The sequence below is a fragment of the Leguminivora glycinivorella genome, chromosome 11 (genome assembly GCF_023078275.1).
Source record: "Leguminivora glycinivorella isolate SPB_JAAS2020 chromosome 11, LegGlyc_1.1, whole genome shotgun sequence".
NCBI classification, from domain to species: Eukaryota; Metazoa; Arthropoda; class Insecta; order Lepidoptera; family Tortricidae; genus Leguminivora; species Leguminivora glycinivorella.
In genome coordinates this window covers 17,977,244-17,993,640 of record NC_062981.1, presented here as the reverse complement: position 1 = coordinate 17,993,640, position 16,397 = coordinate 17,977,244, and the positions used below count along the sequence as shown (strand labels likewise).

Genomic DNA, 16,397 nt, shown 5'->3' with positions numbered 1-16,397 from the left:
GTATGAGATTATCAGTCCCAGTATATATCGTCCTTGGTATATTCATATATATTCATATTCATCTTTATTAGTATTAAGCATACTGGGTATACAGTCAATAACTGCAGGCAGACGTTTGTTTACCTCCAGTATTAGAATAAAAATATAGGTCAGTATCGTGACGACATAATATTTAAGTACCAACTATGTATTATGTACATTATATTCTCCTACATCCATCATGTCCTTGGGAGCCTGTGCCAAGTAATAAAACATACGCACTGAATGACCTAATCTCACAAATTGCAACTCATAGCAAATCCAAACAGCTGGAATGTGAGAACGTTTCACAAAATACTACAGAAATAGATGCGCTAAATCATTTTTAAACTGTTCCATAATAAAATAGTACGCGACTACGCTTACGAGAAATGAGGTGAGTAAAGTTTACGCCACAGCATAGAGGAATAAGAGAAAGAGTTGTAACTATCATACATCAATAAATGCGAGTTATTTGTATAGGCACAGTTAAGCGACATCTATCGACAATCACGCTTCAAATAGCGTGAATTATCAGTAGGTACCACTACTCAATATTAGGTGGCTGTGGTGTGGTGTCTCTTCTGCCAAAAAATTAAATTGATATATAAGATCAGTTTACAACTTATATTAAAAGCAGAAGGAATTGAAAACAGAATACTGATTAATACTATTGTTATATTAGCTAATAATTTGGTGAGCATTAGACTCTTCGTTCGTGATGACATCTATTGACAAGTAGCAGTACTGATAATTTACGCTAGTTGACGCGTGATTGTCGCTAGATGTCACTAAACTATGCCTATACAAATAACTCGCATTTACTGATGTATGGAGTTACAACTCTTCCCTTTCTGATTCCGCTATGGCGACAGGTAGCTTTCCATCAGGTGTAATGTGCTTTAGCGTCTATTATTATGTTTTTTTTTCACTTTAGAATAGGTACAGTGAGCTACAAAATTGCATGGCGAATTAATAATAATTTCATTCATTAATATTGTCTTCGGTTACCGCGATAGTTACTCATGAAATAAAACTATGTAAACGGATTAAATCGCGTATAATGAATTTAACACTTTCGCTACCAAGAACCCGACTGTCGGTACACCGCTCGTAGAAGCGTAGCCGATTACATGGGTTTCCCCGTATGTAGCGAAAATGTCGTAGCGCCGCGTAGAGCCCGGTTTCGAAAGTGTTAAAATACATCCCGACGTACGAACGCTGTAAAGAGTTCGAAACGTCGGGATGTATTTTTAACCCCCGACGCAAAAACAAAGGGGTGTTATAAGTTTGACGTGTCTGTCTGTCTGTCCGTCTGTCTGTCTGTCTGTCTGTCTGTCTGTCTGTCTGTCTGTCTGTTTGTCTGTCTGTGTGTGTGTGTCTGTCTGTGGAATCGTAGCTCCCGAACGGGTAAACCGATTTAGATTTAGTTTTTTTTGTCTGAAAGCTGAGTTAGTCGGGAGTGTTCTTAACCATGTTTCATGAAAATCGGTCTACTATGTCGCAGTCGGGGGATTTTTCAAAATTTTAATTATAAATTCATTATACGCGATTTAATCCGTTTACATAGTTTTATTTCATGATTTCATTCATTATTTCTCCATGCAATTTCGCAGCTCACTGTACGTATAACGTTGCGATATTGCGATAGAGTTATTGTCATGTCACATGTCCAATTACATTACAACATAGATTAAATATAAGAAGATTACATCCCATACAACATTACATATAACCTAACCACAAAATTAAAATTTTGAAAAAACCCCCGACCGCGATATAGTAGACTGATTTTCATGAAACAGCTAAGAACACCCCCGACTAACTCAGCTTTCAGACAAAAGAAACTAAATCTAAATCGGTTCATCTGTTCGGGAGCTACGATGCCACAGACAGACACACAAACAGACAGACAGACAAACAGATAGACAGACAGACAGACAGACACGTCAAACTTATAACACCCCGTCGTTTTTGCGTCGGGGGTTAAAAATGCGACCGTTTGATTATACTTGTAGATGGCGTTGTACTTTTGACATAGATTTATGGCTCGAAAGTGACACTTAGCGCCAATCTACAAATAATCGATGCCAACGGGGCATTTTTTTGTGGCGCCATCTATGTGTGGTGTAGTGTATGCGTGTTCTTAGACGGTAGCATTTTAATGTATGGGATGGTATGATCTTCCTATATTTAATCTATGATTTCAAGGAGAAAATTAGTAGCGCTCCCAAAGAGTTACTTATTTACTTAGAACCTTACTTTTTTTCATTTTATTATTTTTGCCATATCTTTCACGTAATTCTTTCATATGTCAATGTAACCTACTGACGGCTTTCCTATAAATTCCTTAACCAATCAACGGTAGCTGATATTCACGAGGGTCCGATCACTCGATATACTTCATCGCCCGTAATGACATTCGTTTTCAGGATGCCATCTGTGACGGATATTGAATCTAGCCCGCGCCGCGTCTGTTTTGTGCCTAATAGTAGTAGTGCCGTAGAAAATTTTAAAAAATCGCCATTTTCGCAGATTGTAAAAATTGTTAGATTTTCTGAATTTTCTTATGAAGATACTTAAGGTACAGCGAGACATATTTCGACTGGGGGCTATTGTAACTGGTCCATTTTTTCCATTATTAATCTATGATGTTGAGTTCTACATGTATCCACTGATCACGCCTACCATAATAAATATTACCGGTGGACACACTATTTAATAATACAAAAATTAAAAAAAAAATTAAAAAAAATTAAAAAATGGACCAGTTAAATTTCCCCCCTAGTCGAGATTTGTCCCGCTGTACCTTAATACTTTTATGAAAATGTTCCACATGCATATTTAGAGCCACTACCTTCGTCGGTAGGATCACCTACTATTTAATAGTTATCAGCGTTGGATTCGTCTATGTAACTTAATCCTTACCGGCTTTCCAAAGATGCTGTGCAACTTACTTATTATGATTATTATTATTCAGAGCCTACTGTGTCCCACTGCTGGGCAAAGGCCTCCCCCCTCTTTTTCCAATCTTCTCTGTCTAGTGCTATTTCTGGCCAGTCAATCAAAAATGAGTCCAGGTTATCCCGCCATCGCCGGTGTGGTCTGCCGGATCTCCGGTTTGACTCGTGGGGCTCCCACTCCGTGGTTATCTTGGCCCACAAGTTGTCCGGCATTCGGCAGACATGGCCAGCCCAGTCCCACTTCAACTTAGCCGCTTTTCGAGCTACGTCTATTATTTGAGTCTTAGAGCGCAGCGTGGTGTTCCGGATCCGATCCCTTAATTTTACACCTAATATGCTGCGCTCCATAGCTCTCTGGCAAACCCCGAGTTTGGACTTCTGAGCTTTCGTCAAAGACCAGGTTTGAGCACCGTAGGTGAGAACTGGAAGTACGCACATGTCCATGAGCCTACGTTTGAGTGACAGAACTTACTTATAATATAAAAAAAAAACAATAGGCGGCTTGCTTAAAATAACAGACATAACTTATTTGACATGACCTTACTAACAACTGACCCATATTTTATATCACTTATGAAGACATTTTCATCATTAACCTAATACCATATTTATTTTTATAACGATTCGCCGCCACTTTCCACAAATATAACAACGATTAAATTCCACATTTTGTAATCACAAGATTAAAATAAGCCTATCACGTTTCACATCCATTTAACTGCTAAACTTACATTTTTTAACTCAATTTCAAATTTAGAACGTTCAGTTTTCCACGATCCGTTTTTTCATGGAATCGAGCGGCGCGCGCGCCGGCCTCTTTCTGACTACAACTAATTTTCCAAGCTCGGTCTGAAAGAATTTTTGTTATGTAATAGAGTGAACGACTTTTCTATGATGACGGATTTTATTGTTAACGGAATTCTTATTTCGTTAGAAATTGGCTGGTATTTTTAAAATATTTTTAGGTCGGATCACGTTTTGATTTTACGAGTAGTAGTTCTCGTATATAGCTGTAACTAACTGGCCATAACACATGCTTTATTGTGTATTAGCCAATCAAAATCTATCTTGTGTATTGGCAACATCACATTGAGATTATGCGCGACAGGGATTCTCTCAGAACTCTAAAGGGTTAAAGTATTAGCAAAATCAAGCTAGAAGAGTTTGTAGACCTTTCAATAGATAAATAGTAGCTACTATATACCTGGGCGACCGAGCTTTGACCCCGAAATCCCCCTCATAAAAAAATTCTGCGAAATCGTTAGAGCCGTTTCTGAGATCGCCACAACAACTCAAGTATCTTATTAACTGTAAAAACATGAAGCTAAATCAAAATCAATTTTTTTTTACATTTATGTATGCTTCAAACTCATCATTTACACGTAAATTTTACCAGCCGAATTAAAATTTGTATTATATTACTTTACTTTACACTCTTATGCATAAAAATGCAACTTCGTCATTTGTTTTTGAAAGATCCAGAGATCCTTTACGTGTGTGAAACTACGAGTAAATCATCGTTAAATCTAACGTCAACTACCATTTATGTCCAAGCGATAAACTGGTTTAGTGAATTGAGACTGCTAAAGTAACCACCTGTCCACATTTTAGCGCCAGTTGGTTAATTACCAAGTTCTTTATAGACATTTATTTTAAAACATCGCGTTTGCAATTCGTCTTGATACCTATGTGGTGACACGTTACACACTTTTTGCTTTTTTGTGCAAATTAGAAGTTCATATGAGTATAATCGAATTATCTACTTTTCATTTGTCATGTTTGATTAAAATCATGTAGATATAGCCGAATATATAGCCACATAGTAGATGTACTTAAACATAGTAAGTTACTGCCTAATTTTAAAATCAAACTAAATTTGGTTTTCATTGAATCATTGTTTTAAAATTCTTATACAATTTAATATCGTCGATGTGATGTTGTAATCGAAAATAAATTCACTTTCCGATTCATTAACCTCATCAAACAGCGCATAACCTTCTATCGCTAGATAACAGGGCTTTATGTTTCATTTTGTTGGCAGGCGGCCCAAGATTCAGCCAGTGATAATTATGTGATCTATTTAAAACGAGTATTGTAGTCGAGCTCTGACAAGCCGGCCGTGTCGGTTCAACCAAGCCATGGAGCATAAGCGCGAAATCCCGCAGTGCGAGGTCTGCCAGAAACCTGCCAATCAGACCTGCGGAGGGTGCAAACTCGTCTACTACTGCTCAAGGGCCCACCAAAAACTCGGATGGAGGGAAGGCCACAAGTTCAGATGCTGCGCCTTCAAGGTCCAATACTCTGACACCGTCGGAAGACACATGGTTGCGACTAGAGACATACAACCGGGAGAAATGATTTTAAAAGAAAAACCAGCCCTCATCGGCCCGAAGATGTCCTCACCGGCACACTGCTTGGCATGCGGAAAGAAGCTAGAACCAATGAAAATCGGTGACAAACTCGACTTCTATAAATGTTCTTCCTGCTTATGGCCTATGTGTAACCAGAAGTGCGAGAAAGCTGAAGTACATAAAGCAGAATGTAAAACCATGTCTGAAAAGAAATATAAGTGCACTATTAAATATGAACAGCCGGACAAAAGTGAAGCAGCATACTGTGTTATTGCACCGATGAGAGTCTTACTAATGAAGCAGTCAAATCCTCAGCAGTTTGAGAATATTATCAATCTCGAGTCACATTTAGACGAGAGAATAGGTACACCATTGTACTCAATTCTCAAAGCTAATCTCAGTACATTTATAATACAAGTTCTCGGACTCGATTTCGATGAGGAAACTATTCTGAAAGTGGCTTCAATCATTGATACAAACGCATTCGATGTTAGATCTCCTGACGGATCGAAAAGGTTACGCGCTATTTATGTCACAGCCTCAATGATGAACCATAGCTGCAAACCGAACACCCGTCACATTTATTTGGGCGACGATTATAATATGGCCCTGATTGCAACTGTGCCAATTTCTAAAGGTGAACCTATAACTGCAACGTACACTCAGTCGTTATGGGGTACCTTGGATAGACGGAGACATCTAAAAATAAACAAATGTTTTGATTGTGACTGCGACAGGTGTAAAGATCCGACTGAATTTGGTACTAATCTAGGGAACATATACTGTTCAGTTTGCAACTCAGGGGGAGCAGGGAACGGGGCTATGTTGATGTCAACAAATCCTTTGGACGAAACGGCAGATTGGAAATGCGAGAAGTGTGACCATTTTATATTGAGCAAGCAGATGTTTTGGGGAAACAATGCTCTAAAACAAGATTTAAACAAACTCGATAGAAATGGGCCCAAACAGTTTGAAGAATTTATTATGAAATACAGTCAGACGCTTCATCCATCAAATCATTTAGTGGTGCAAGCAAAATTAGCGTTGATTCAGATTTATGGAAATTACAAAGGATACACCTTATCAGGTAAAAATTCCTGCTTATATCGATATAGTACGCCCCGCGCGCCATTTTTAAGTATCCGCATATTTATACCTTATTTAAATGAAGCCTAATATAATTATTACATTTACTCAATCCACCTCTTAATACTTCATCTTTAAGCTCAACTTTAAATGCTGCAGTATGTTTCATCTTAAATTAAAACGTCTTTAAATAGTAATTGTAGACCTTACCTGATTTAGTAGTAATTAACTCATTCGCACGCCTCAGTTTATTTTGCCCAACTATTTTGTTGTTTTAACCTAATATCCTGTTTGACCTGTTTAACTTTTTTTACAGAATTATCAGACAACCTCCTCCAACGCAAAATAGACCTTTGCAATGAACTTCTGGAAATAGCCGACAAGATTGAACCCGGATGGACACGGTTCAGAGGCACTCTACTTCTGGACCTGCAGTCAGCTATGACCATACAGACGAAGAGGGAATTTGATACTGAGAAGCTGACTAAAGCTGCTGCTCAGGTAATTAAGCTACTTACTTGGCTAATCTAAAATAATTTTTGGCCTTCAAGTGAGGACAAGGAGCCGCCACTTTGCTCGGTCTTGAGCGGTATCGCACCAGCCTTTACCAACGCCGAGCTGTAGGTCTACCTCTACTAATATCCACCCGACAATTTTTGAGTGTCCAACACAATGGAATTCCAAGTAGGCCTTTCTGCGTGCCCGGCTACCCAATTACCCATCCTTTCGAAGTGGCCAAACCAAAGGAGCTTCGGTTTCATCTAATTTGGCTATTAGTAGAGAAATTTAAATAACAGAGACCATAACAATGTGTAAAATTGATACAATCAAATGTAGAAATAGTTGGTAAAAGATAACACACGCTATCGTAGCCGGGATACGCGTACGACCCTGTGTTGGTCACTGCAGCGTGGGTTAGCCTCGGTCAGGTTTTTTTTCCGGCCATTCAACCTACTTAAGACTCGTAACGTAAATTTTATTGATACTTTTCCTTGCAATTCTCATGAAATATTGCATCACACGTCATAAACATTCTTATTCTCTTTCTTATTTTCATTAATGCTTACATTTGTGAATGCGACGAGCACGTGAGTTTCTACAAAACATAAATCCAAACATTGGAATTCAGCCAAATAGAATAAACGTTAACCGACTTTGTGTGCGGCGTTAATATGTCTAAAATTATATTGTGTTTGAGTTCTCTTGACGGTACTTCACGTGATGTATCGTTCAGCTGTTAATTTTAACATAGCTTTAGCATTATTTGAAAGACTTTAGTTTACACTGTGGCAAATCTGTCTCAGTATATTTAATGGGAGATCTTACGTCTACTTTTAACTTGTCACCCGTTTTGATCGACTTAAAAAATGTTCTCAGTGCTATGTTGGTCCGCGACTATCTGACATTTGGTTGGGCTGATTTCAATATTTTTTTCTGAAAAATGTTTTTTTCATATTCACAAGACATTTATGTGTTTAATAATGGCTCTAATAAATTCTTCAATTCACAGGATCGTTTAATGGAATGCATGGTTCTACTTCAAGAAGCTGCCAATATTCTAAGAGTCGAGCCGCATATGAAAGACGCCCTTGAAGCAAAGATACAAGAGCTGGCTGGTCAATTAGAAGTCACCGACACTGAAAATGGATCTGAGTGTCTATCTGTAGACTAAGGAAACGTACATGATAAGCTTTAATTATTTAATCAATTACATTGAAAACATAGACATTACTGTATTTATGTTAATATTAATGCAACGGAATAAAGACATTTATAACAATATTATGCGTAACATATTTCATTTATAATCTTAGTTAAATCAAATTAAATAAACTCAAGCTTAAGCCTAAGTGATAATACTGATACTTGAATTTTAAAGTCCTAGATATTTTGGTATATCAAGAATAATAAATACCTAATTAAATATTGGGGACATTAACATAGACGCTAAACTAAGTATATTATATTGTACTAGGTATGGGTTCTAGAAGACGATACACAATAATACACATACTTAAATAAATAAATTTATCCGTAAGTATGTACATGTAAAACATCCAGGATAACTCCAGGAGGAGATATATATGTGTTCTTCGCACAAATAAATACCCTTACCGGGATTCAAACCACGGGCATTGTCTTAAGCAAGCACAGTAGCCAACTAGGCCAGACAGGTCGTCAATATACAAAAAAAGAAAAAATCTATAGCGTTAAAGCTCCTACTTCTTCAGCGTTTTTTTCTAATATTTTACCTTTATTGTTGGTACAACTTGAAATATCAAAATTGTTGCCAACTTCAGTTCAGTTATCAGGTCTTAGCGGAGTGACCTTAGTAGGTTTCCCAGTAATATCATCAGCGTTAGGTATACTAAGCTCTAAAGTATCCTTATTTATCCTCAGCACATTCTTGATAGCTTTCGTCAACTTGCGGTTTGGTTTCGGCGAATTCTCGATAACGAAGATCTTCTCGGAGTTCTTGTCTCCTACTGAAGGGGGCGGTTGTTTCTTTTTTAACTGTAAAAACATGAAACATGACTTCATTATTATTATTATTGGATTTTTTTTAAGTTGTCCGGCGTATAGAACTTTATAATCATACAATTTTAAAAGTACGAAAATAAATTAACTTAACTAACGTAAAATTAACTTAAAAATAAAAAAAAATACTATTGTAGAAATGTTTTCTGTTTTAACATTTGATAAGCGAATTAAGAAAGATATATTCAGATTTGAAAGTCTGAATTTTAACTTTGTATGGTACTCCGGTTTGAAGTCACGCACATACTACCAAATATATAATTATGTACGTAATGACTTCGAGATTCAGAAATTGTCACCACCGCAAACTGCAAGATGGTTAAAAAACTACTCATTGTATGCTTACCATAGAACAAACGCAGCACCAACTTCCAAATCTACAGCAGGCTATACCAGGAGTCCTGTCCATAGCCCTGCGGAACCTGAGGTTAGTGAACCCGTAGATGAGAGGGTTGATAGCGCTGTTGAAGTACATCAAGAGGTTGCCCACAAACCAGATGATAGAGAAGATACCGTCCACCTAGAAAAGAAATATGTTTTGTAAAAAAGCTTTCCAGCTTATAAAATAGAAACAGGAAATGATAAAATAAATGTTGATTTCTGAAATCTTTAGTGCAACTAATAATTTATAAATAAATGTAAATCATGTACCTAATTAAATATTACTGGCACAAGTTGAAACTCCCACAACATTTTATAGATCACAGCATTAATGGCAAAGTACGATTATATTGTTATACATGTATGTAAAACGTGCTGAAAACAGCGAGTTAAAATTTATACGGGCCCTATAGTTTACTCGTAGCACGATGTCTATTTGAGCAATACCATTTAATGAAACATTTTAAATTGAAAAGCTGTACTCTTATCGGTGTAGTTTGATTAACACCTTCTTCGATCCCAAATCAAGCTTAGAGTTCTCGTATGATACGGCTCCTATATGCTTCTCTATAGGGATAGTTTCATATCTATATTAACTTACAGAGTTTATAGTCATGCTGTTATTGTTCCTCCAATAGATCAGAAATGTGTAGGGGAGCCTGCAGAAGACAGCTGCAAGTAGTACGCAGGCGGTGATCCTCATAGCTCGACGTCGGGCCCTGGCGGCTGTTTGACCGTTCCCTCGGAGTCTCCTTGCACTGCGTTCTAACTTCCACATTATTGTGCCGTACTGAAAGATGAGATTTTAGATAGGTATTAAGGTCTCCAGCAGGAATTTCTACATAATCAACGATATGTTCATCATCATCATCATAATTTAAGAGTTTGCCTTAGTTATGACGCCAGTTTTCGCGGTCTTCAATTAAATTGTTTACATCCCGAAAAATCATAAATTTCATTTTTTAATTGTATATCTTGTTCATGGTTATATTCTTCCTCGTCTTGCTTAGATTTTGCCCTCTAGCATAGTTTATAAGCATCTGTACTATCTAGTAGTATTGTATGAATAGTTTACTGTTTTAATAATATTATGTGAAATAGGTAATTAAGTACTTATTAATTTTCATAGTGCTTGACATTATGAAAGACTTTTATATAGTGAATTTCAATGGGTTGGCAATGTGTACATGTAAGGCTAGCACATGAGAGCCGAGAGATGACACGTCTTTGTCTTATTGTATTAATGACATAAGGACGAGCAGTCTATCTCGATGCGACATATTCTCGCGACAATCATGTGGTAGCCCTACTAGATAACAAGTTTCACAACACAGGTTGGAGTTGCATTTTTTCATAGGCCACGAAAACTTCTTAGCATCAGGCGGGTCGTATGCTTGTCAGGATAGAATATAATCAGTTTCAAAAGACGCAATGATGGTAAATATAAATAGGTACTGACTGTTAAAACCATGACTCCTAAAGGGATCCACACTAGCATGCTGAGGGTGAAGTGCCAATAGATACCAAGGAACTGGACATCTTCTACGCAATACGTCTCAAGGTGATCCAGCCACTGGCGCTCCTTAAACATTTAATTTAATATAAATTCTGCAATATGTTCAAATCCTAAGGCTGATAGAACGATATCTATGATTTGTGTTTCTGAGTTAAAATAATTTTACAGGTAATTTTATAAACCCAAAATATCAAAAGCCTATTTGGTCAATTTGTTGTTCCATTAGTATTTAATAATAATATACAAGAGGCTCTGAATAATAAAAATCTCAAGTATGTAGTGCCTCAAAAATGTTGCGCAGATGTTCTGCTGAGTTTGCTCTTTGCAATGTAAAACCCATTTTTTTCGATTTTTGGCTTTTACATTTTCAATAGCTAGCTTACCACATATTCCCTCTTTATGATCCAAGGTAGTGACAACAAGATAGCTGCAACCCAGCTGATGATGATCAGTTTCGGCGCAGCTGCCTTCGTGACCCTCGCATCTGCTGTTAACGCTGCTGCAGCCATTCTGTCGTAGCAGACAAGCATCACAGCTCCTACTGCAGCTAACAACATTGTTGCTTAAACAGAAGAAATTTAGGGAATATTTAGTAAAGTAACTTTAAATATTACATTGGCTACTTTTGAAGTGCAATCACTTCAATAGATATTTATTTACATTTTTAAATGTCTCAATTAAAACATTGACACGATCTGCAGTTGAATACCGAAAATCTTGTAAAACACATAACGTTATGTGTTTTACAAGATTTAAATTTGTAGACTGAGTTTCAAATTACATCACTATTGTATAATATGAGTAAGGTGAAAAAAGTACCTTGCATAAACCCCTCAAAACGGCAGCCGAAGTTTTTCAAAACATAGTTCTGGTAAAAGTCCCTGACCAACATGAACCAAGGACAAAACAACAGTGTCAGCAGATCAGTCATAGCCAAGTTTCCAATGAGATAGTTGCTCGCTGTCCATAACCAACGGTTCTTGGCTAGAGTGATCAGTATCACGGAGTTGAGAAAGATTCCATGTATGCCGATGGCTAGCATCAGAGTTGTCTTTAACGCTATTTCTTTTGGGGGTTTTACGTGCCATAGTGTGTTCGGGAACGGGAACTGTGATGTGTCTATCTGTAAATAAACAAAAAAAAAATGGTGAATGTATGTCTAAAGTGCGATGTGTATTGTCCGAACATTTTTACTTAAAAACATTGGCCTGGAAATATGTGTAAACTTTAATAATAACTCACACAAAACGTTGCAATTTGCATCGTAATATTGTGTAGAAATTATAGCGACTTTAGCGCTTTACAAATAAATTAGATAGATTTTAATACTTAATGACTTAGATTCTCATCCACCACATCTGTTGTGAAGAATTGGAATTCCACAGAAAATATACTGTGCGCTTTTTAACCGACTTCAAAAAAGGAGGAGGTTCTCAATTCGACTGAATGTTTTTTTTTTTATTATTTTTTTGTATGTATGTTACTCGATATCTCCGAGAATCGTGGACCGATTTTCAAAATTTTTTTTTTGATCGAACCGGTATAACCCCGAGATGGTCCCATTGGCACCAAGTCAGGGTCTGATGATGGGATCCTGGAGAAATCGAGGGAACTCTTCAAATGTTATAGGCACATGTAATGTTTTTAGTATATTTTTCAAAGGTACACCAGTATTTACGTCTGATGGTAATAATTTTATGTGGCTGAGCTGATGATGGAAGGTCAACTCCTCAATGGTTAGGAGTTTAAGGATAATTATTTCACTACTGTACATGTATTCGGACTGATACATATAATATCACTAGGAACCACTAAAAATCAACTGAGCTGATGATGGAAGGTCAACTCCTCAATGGTTAGGAGTTAAAGGATAATTCTTTCACTACTGTACATGTATTCGGACTGATACATATAATATCACTAGGAACCACTAAAAATCAACAAATAAATAAACTTTTTAACAAAAAATAAAACCGCCTTCAAAAATAAGCGCGTTACAAAACACGGAGAAACTAAAAAGCCAAAAATAATAAACCTTTCAATTCAGATTTCTTATCGTATTGCAATAAGCTAAACATCCAAATTATAAACAATTCAATTATTTTTGGAGTCGGTACCAGCCTGTGTATGGTTGGGTGGGTCAAACAGGCAATAGCAAGGCGACGAACAGGTCTGGTACCGACTACAAAAATAATTGATTTGTTTATAATTTGGATGTTTAGCTTATTGCAATACGATAAGAAATCTGAATTGAAAGGTTTATTATTTTTGGCTTTTTAGTTTCTCCGTGTTTTGTAACGCGCTTATTTTTGAAGGCGGTTTTATTTTTTGTTATTCTACTTACAAAGTGATTTTTTAGGTTTAGGTTTTTTAGGCAGTCACTTTAGTCACTTATATTGTAAAATGTAAGTTGCTATTTTTGGAAATACCTAGTTACTTACGTAGCTTGAAAATTACGCTGTCTCAATACCAGCTACGTATACAACCTTACTAACAAGACCAATATTTAAATTTTAAAACAAGCTACTTACTTCTAAAAGGTAGTCATAGCTCCAATTAGTTTTAGCCGCTAATTCGTCATAATCCAGCATCTTTTCAGACAAACTTAAGTTATTTTCCATTCCACACATCATTATTGACTTTCATTATTCAGTTTTAAACAAAACACTAAAATGTATAGGTACCTTTATTTTTATTTTTAACTGAACTTTCCTGATTTTTAATTTCTCTAAAAACACATTTTCTTTAAATCTGCAAAAGCCACAAAACATCGAATAGAAAACAGAATGGATTTGCCACTTTTTAAGCACAGAATAAATATATATATATATATTATTACAACATGCTCAAAAAGTCCTAATAGAAATTGATAATGAAGATTAATTTAATTACAAAAGAGACATAAAAATCTACACCAGTCACCACGGAAGTAATGTCATGTCCGAAACGTCGGGTTAATATAAACGGCTTCGCACGTGTCAGAAAGAGACAAAAAGTAGCCTTTGTCATAGTTTCTCCATCCCTTCAACTATCTCCACTTAAAAAATCACGTCAATTTGTCGCTCCCTTACAAGATTAAGTTTAATTTAATAATAAAAGCGGAGATCGTGTTCGTTTACTCGTAAATTGGAAAGAGCCATACTAAATAAATATAATTTAATATTAAATTGACTGAAAGCACTAAACCAATGCACTATACTCAGCTTTCTGTACTGCCTATCATTTCAGGCACTTCAGATTAATACAGCATATCCATTATTATTTTGCACTTCTATATGACCTTAATTCTATTGAAATAAAGTCTAATTTTTCATGGTTAAATAATGTTATCAAAAAGGTGATACGTCAGCAATCAAAATATAGATACGTCTGAAGTGCCAAATAGATGTATACAAGACTTTATTACATTTAATGGTGAGGCATTACCACAGACCAATACAACAAGACGGCCCTTACAGGGCGACTCGCGGTCACCAAGCATACGACATACGGCATACGACAAATCAGGTTTATAAAAGTTTGAACGCGTGCGACACCGATCAGTAGCGCCCAAGTATACGACCCGCTAACAGTGTTCGTGTCCGCTCGGGAAAAAATCTTAAATAATCAAATTTGGTTGCAAACAATGGTCTTTTGCAGCATAAAGTGGTGTGGCAAGTCTTCTAACACTTCTACATATAAAAAAGATGGAATAACATTCGACAGTTAAGTCAAATTAATTATTTTGTTGAATATTGTTTATTATCCGCGGAGTTCATTTATACTGGTCAATATGGTTGTACTGAGCGGCGCCGAGGCGCGTCCATCCCTTTTTATTTATTTATTTATTTATTTAAAGGTTTACCAACAGTTATTACAATGAATCTTATGTAGTTTATACTAAAATTAAATACATGCTTAATGTATAACTTATTACAGGTAAACACAACATGCAAATATTTAAACTAATTAAGTCTATAAATAGCTGACACATTTGATCACCTTATTTCTATTGAAAAAGGAGCAAAGCGCAACCTTGAAGTTATCTGCTTAAATCTAGGCATCTAAATATGGAATTAAAACTAAAGAACTAAATAAACTATAAAATAAAATTAACTAGTGAACAAATTTCGAATTTTGGTCGGGGAATCAAAGTGAATATCAAACATGTTACTGTATTTATTTAGTAAATTACTCAAACGGGATACTGGAGAATTTGAACCTAAGACAGTACGACGCTGGGGGCGAGACATCGGTTTAATAGCAAAACGCGGGATTCTTCTAGGCACTGAGAATCGGAAACTGCTCAAGAGTTGTGGACAGTCAATACTATTTTTTATTAGCTTAGAAAGAAACTTCAAATCCAGAAAATCTCTGCGGTTTTCAAGAGATAACATTTTAAAATGTTTTAACCTATCCTTATAGGAGAAAGATCTTTTCGCCCGACCTATTGATTTAGCCAAGTGCCACATGAATCTTTTTTGCAATCTTTCAATCCGAAGACAATGCGTTGCATAATGTGGTCGCCAGATGACACTGCCATACTCAATGTGACTGCGTACGAGACTATAATATAGTAGCTTTTTGGTTTGTGTCCTTCGAAATACCTTGCCGTTTCTTATAATAAATCCTAACATACCTGAGGCTTTTTTTATCATTGCATCAATGTGAGGAACAAATGTCAATTTTGTGTCAAAAACGATTCCAAGATCACGCATGGTGTGCACTTTGGGAAGAAATTCGCCAGCAATCTGGTAAGATGAGGAAACGGTATTGATCTTACGAGTAAAACTAATAGAAGAGCACTTTTTGGCGTTAAGAGACATATCATATCATAGACGGTCAATGTCGTCCTGGAGAAGAGCTACATCTGAGGGACACGTAACAACTCTGGCGAATTTGAGGTCGTCTGCATACATAAAAGGAGTGGAGTGATGAAGATGATCGGGCAAGTCATTTATAAATATATTAAACAATATTGGACCAAGGTGGGAGCCCTGTGGGACACCTGAGGGGATATTATAAGTCTGAGAGGAAAAACCATTAATAACTACGTAAAATGAACGATTGTCGAGATATGAGTCAATCCATTTTAGGAGGGGATCGGCGATACCGTAAGAAGAAAGCTTTTTAATCAAGACTGAATGAGAAACTCGGTCAAAAGCTTTACTAAAGTCGGTGTAAATAACATCGATCTGCTTGTTAATATCAACAGTTTTAGTGATGAACTCGGTAAATGATGCCAGATTGGTGGTAGTTGACCGTGCTGGGACGAAACCATGTTGATGTTGGGTTAAATATTGTTTAAAGTGACATTGTAGAAAAGGACAGATAAGCGATTCGAAAATTTTGGCAAAAGTGCTAAGTATGGATATCGGTCTATAATTGTTTACTACGCTAACATTATCAGCCTTATATATTGGGATCACTTTAGCCCTTTTCCATATATCAGGAAAAATGCCAGCAAGAAGCGATGCACGAAAGATTATGTATAGCGGATAGGATAATGTTTGTGCACAATTAGATATGAAGAATGGAGGGATACCGTCTGGACCTGCTCCTTTG

General features: G+C 36.5%; 2 protein-coding genes across 2 annotated transcripts; one reads left to right on the top strand and one right to left on the bottom strand.

Moving 5' to 3' along the window:
* Positions 1-391: 391 nt before the first annotated feature.
* LOC125231094 (SET domain-containing protein SmydA-8) lies at positions 392-8,200 on the top strand. Its single transcript, XM_048136439.1, has 4 exons — positions 392-415; positions 5,023-6,419; positions 6,735-6,919; positions 7,929-8,200. The coding sequence occupies exons 2-4, from the start codon at positions 5,120-5,122 to the stop codon at positions 8,088-8,090; spliced, it is 1,647 nt and encodes a 548-aa protein (XP_047992396.1). The 5' UTR covers positions 392-415; positions 5,023-5,119; the 3' UTR covers positions 8,091-8,200.
* Positions 8,201-8,314: 114 nt separating this feature from the next.
* Positions 8,315-13,574, bottom strand: LOC125231096 (red-sensitive opsin). Its single transcript, XM_048136440.1, has 7 exons — positions 13,385-13,574; positions 11,673-11,976; positions 11,237-11,415; positions 10,797-10,919; positions 9,939-10,127; positions 9,303-9,476; positions 8,315-8,932 (listed from the first exon to the last, which is right to left on the bottom strand). The coding sequence occupies exons 1-7, from the start codon at positions 13,484-13,486 to the stop codon at positions 8,720-8,722; spliced, it is 1,284 nt and encodes a 427-aa protein (XP_047992397.1). The 5' UTR covers positions 13,487-13,574; the 3' UTR covers positions 8,315-8,719.
* Positions 13,575-16,397: the final 2,823 nt, after the last annotated feature.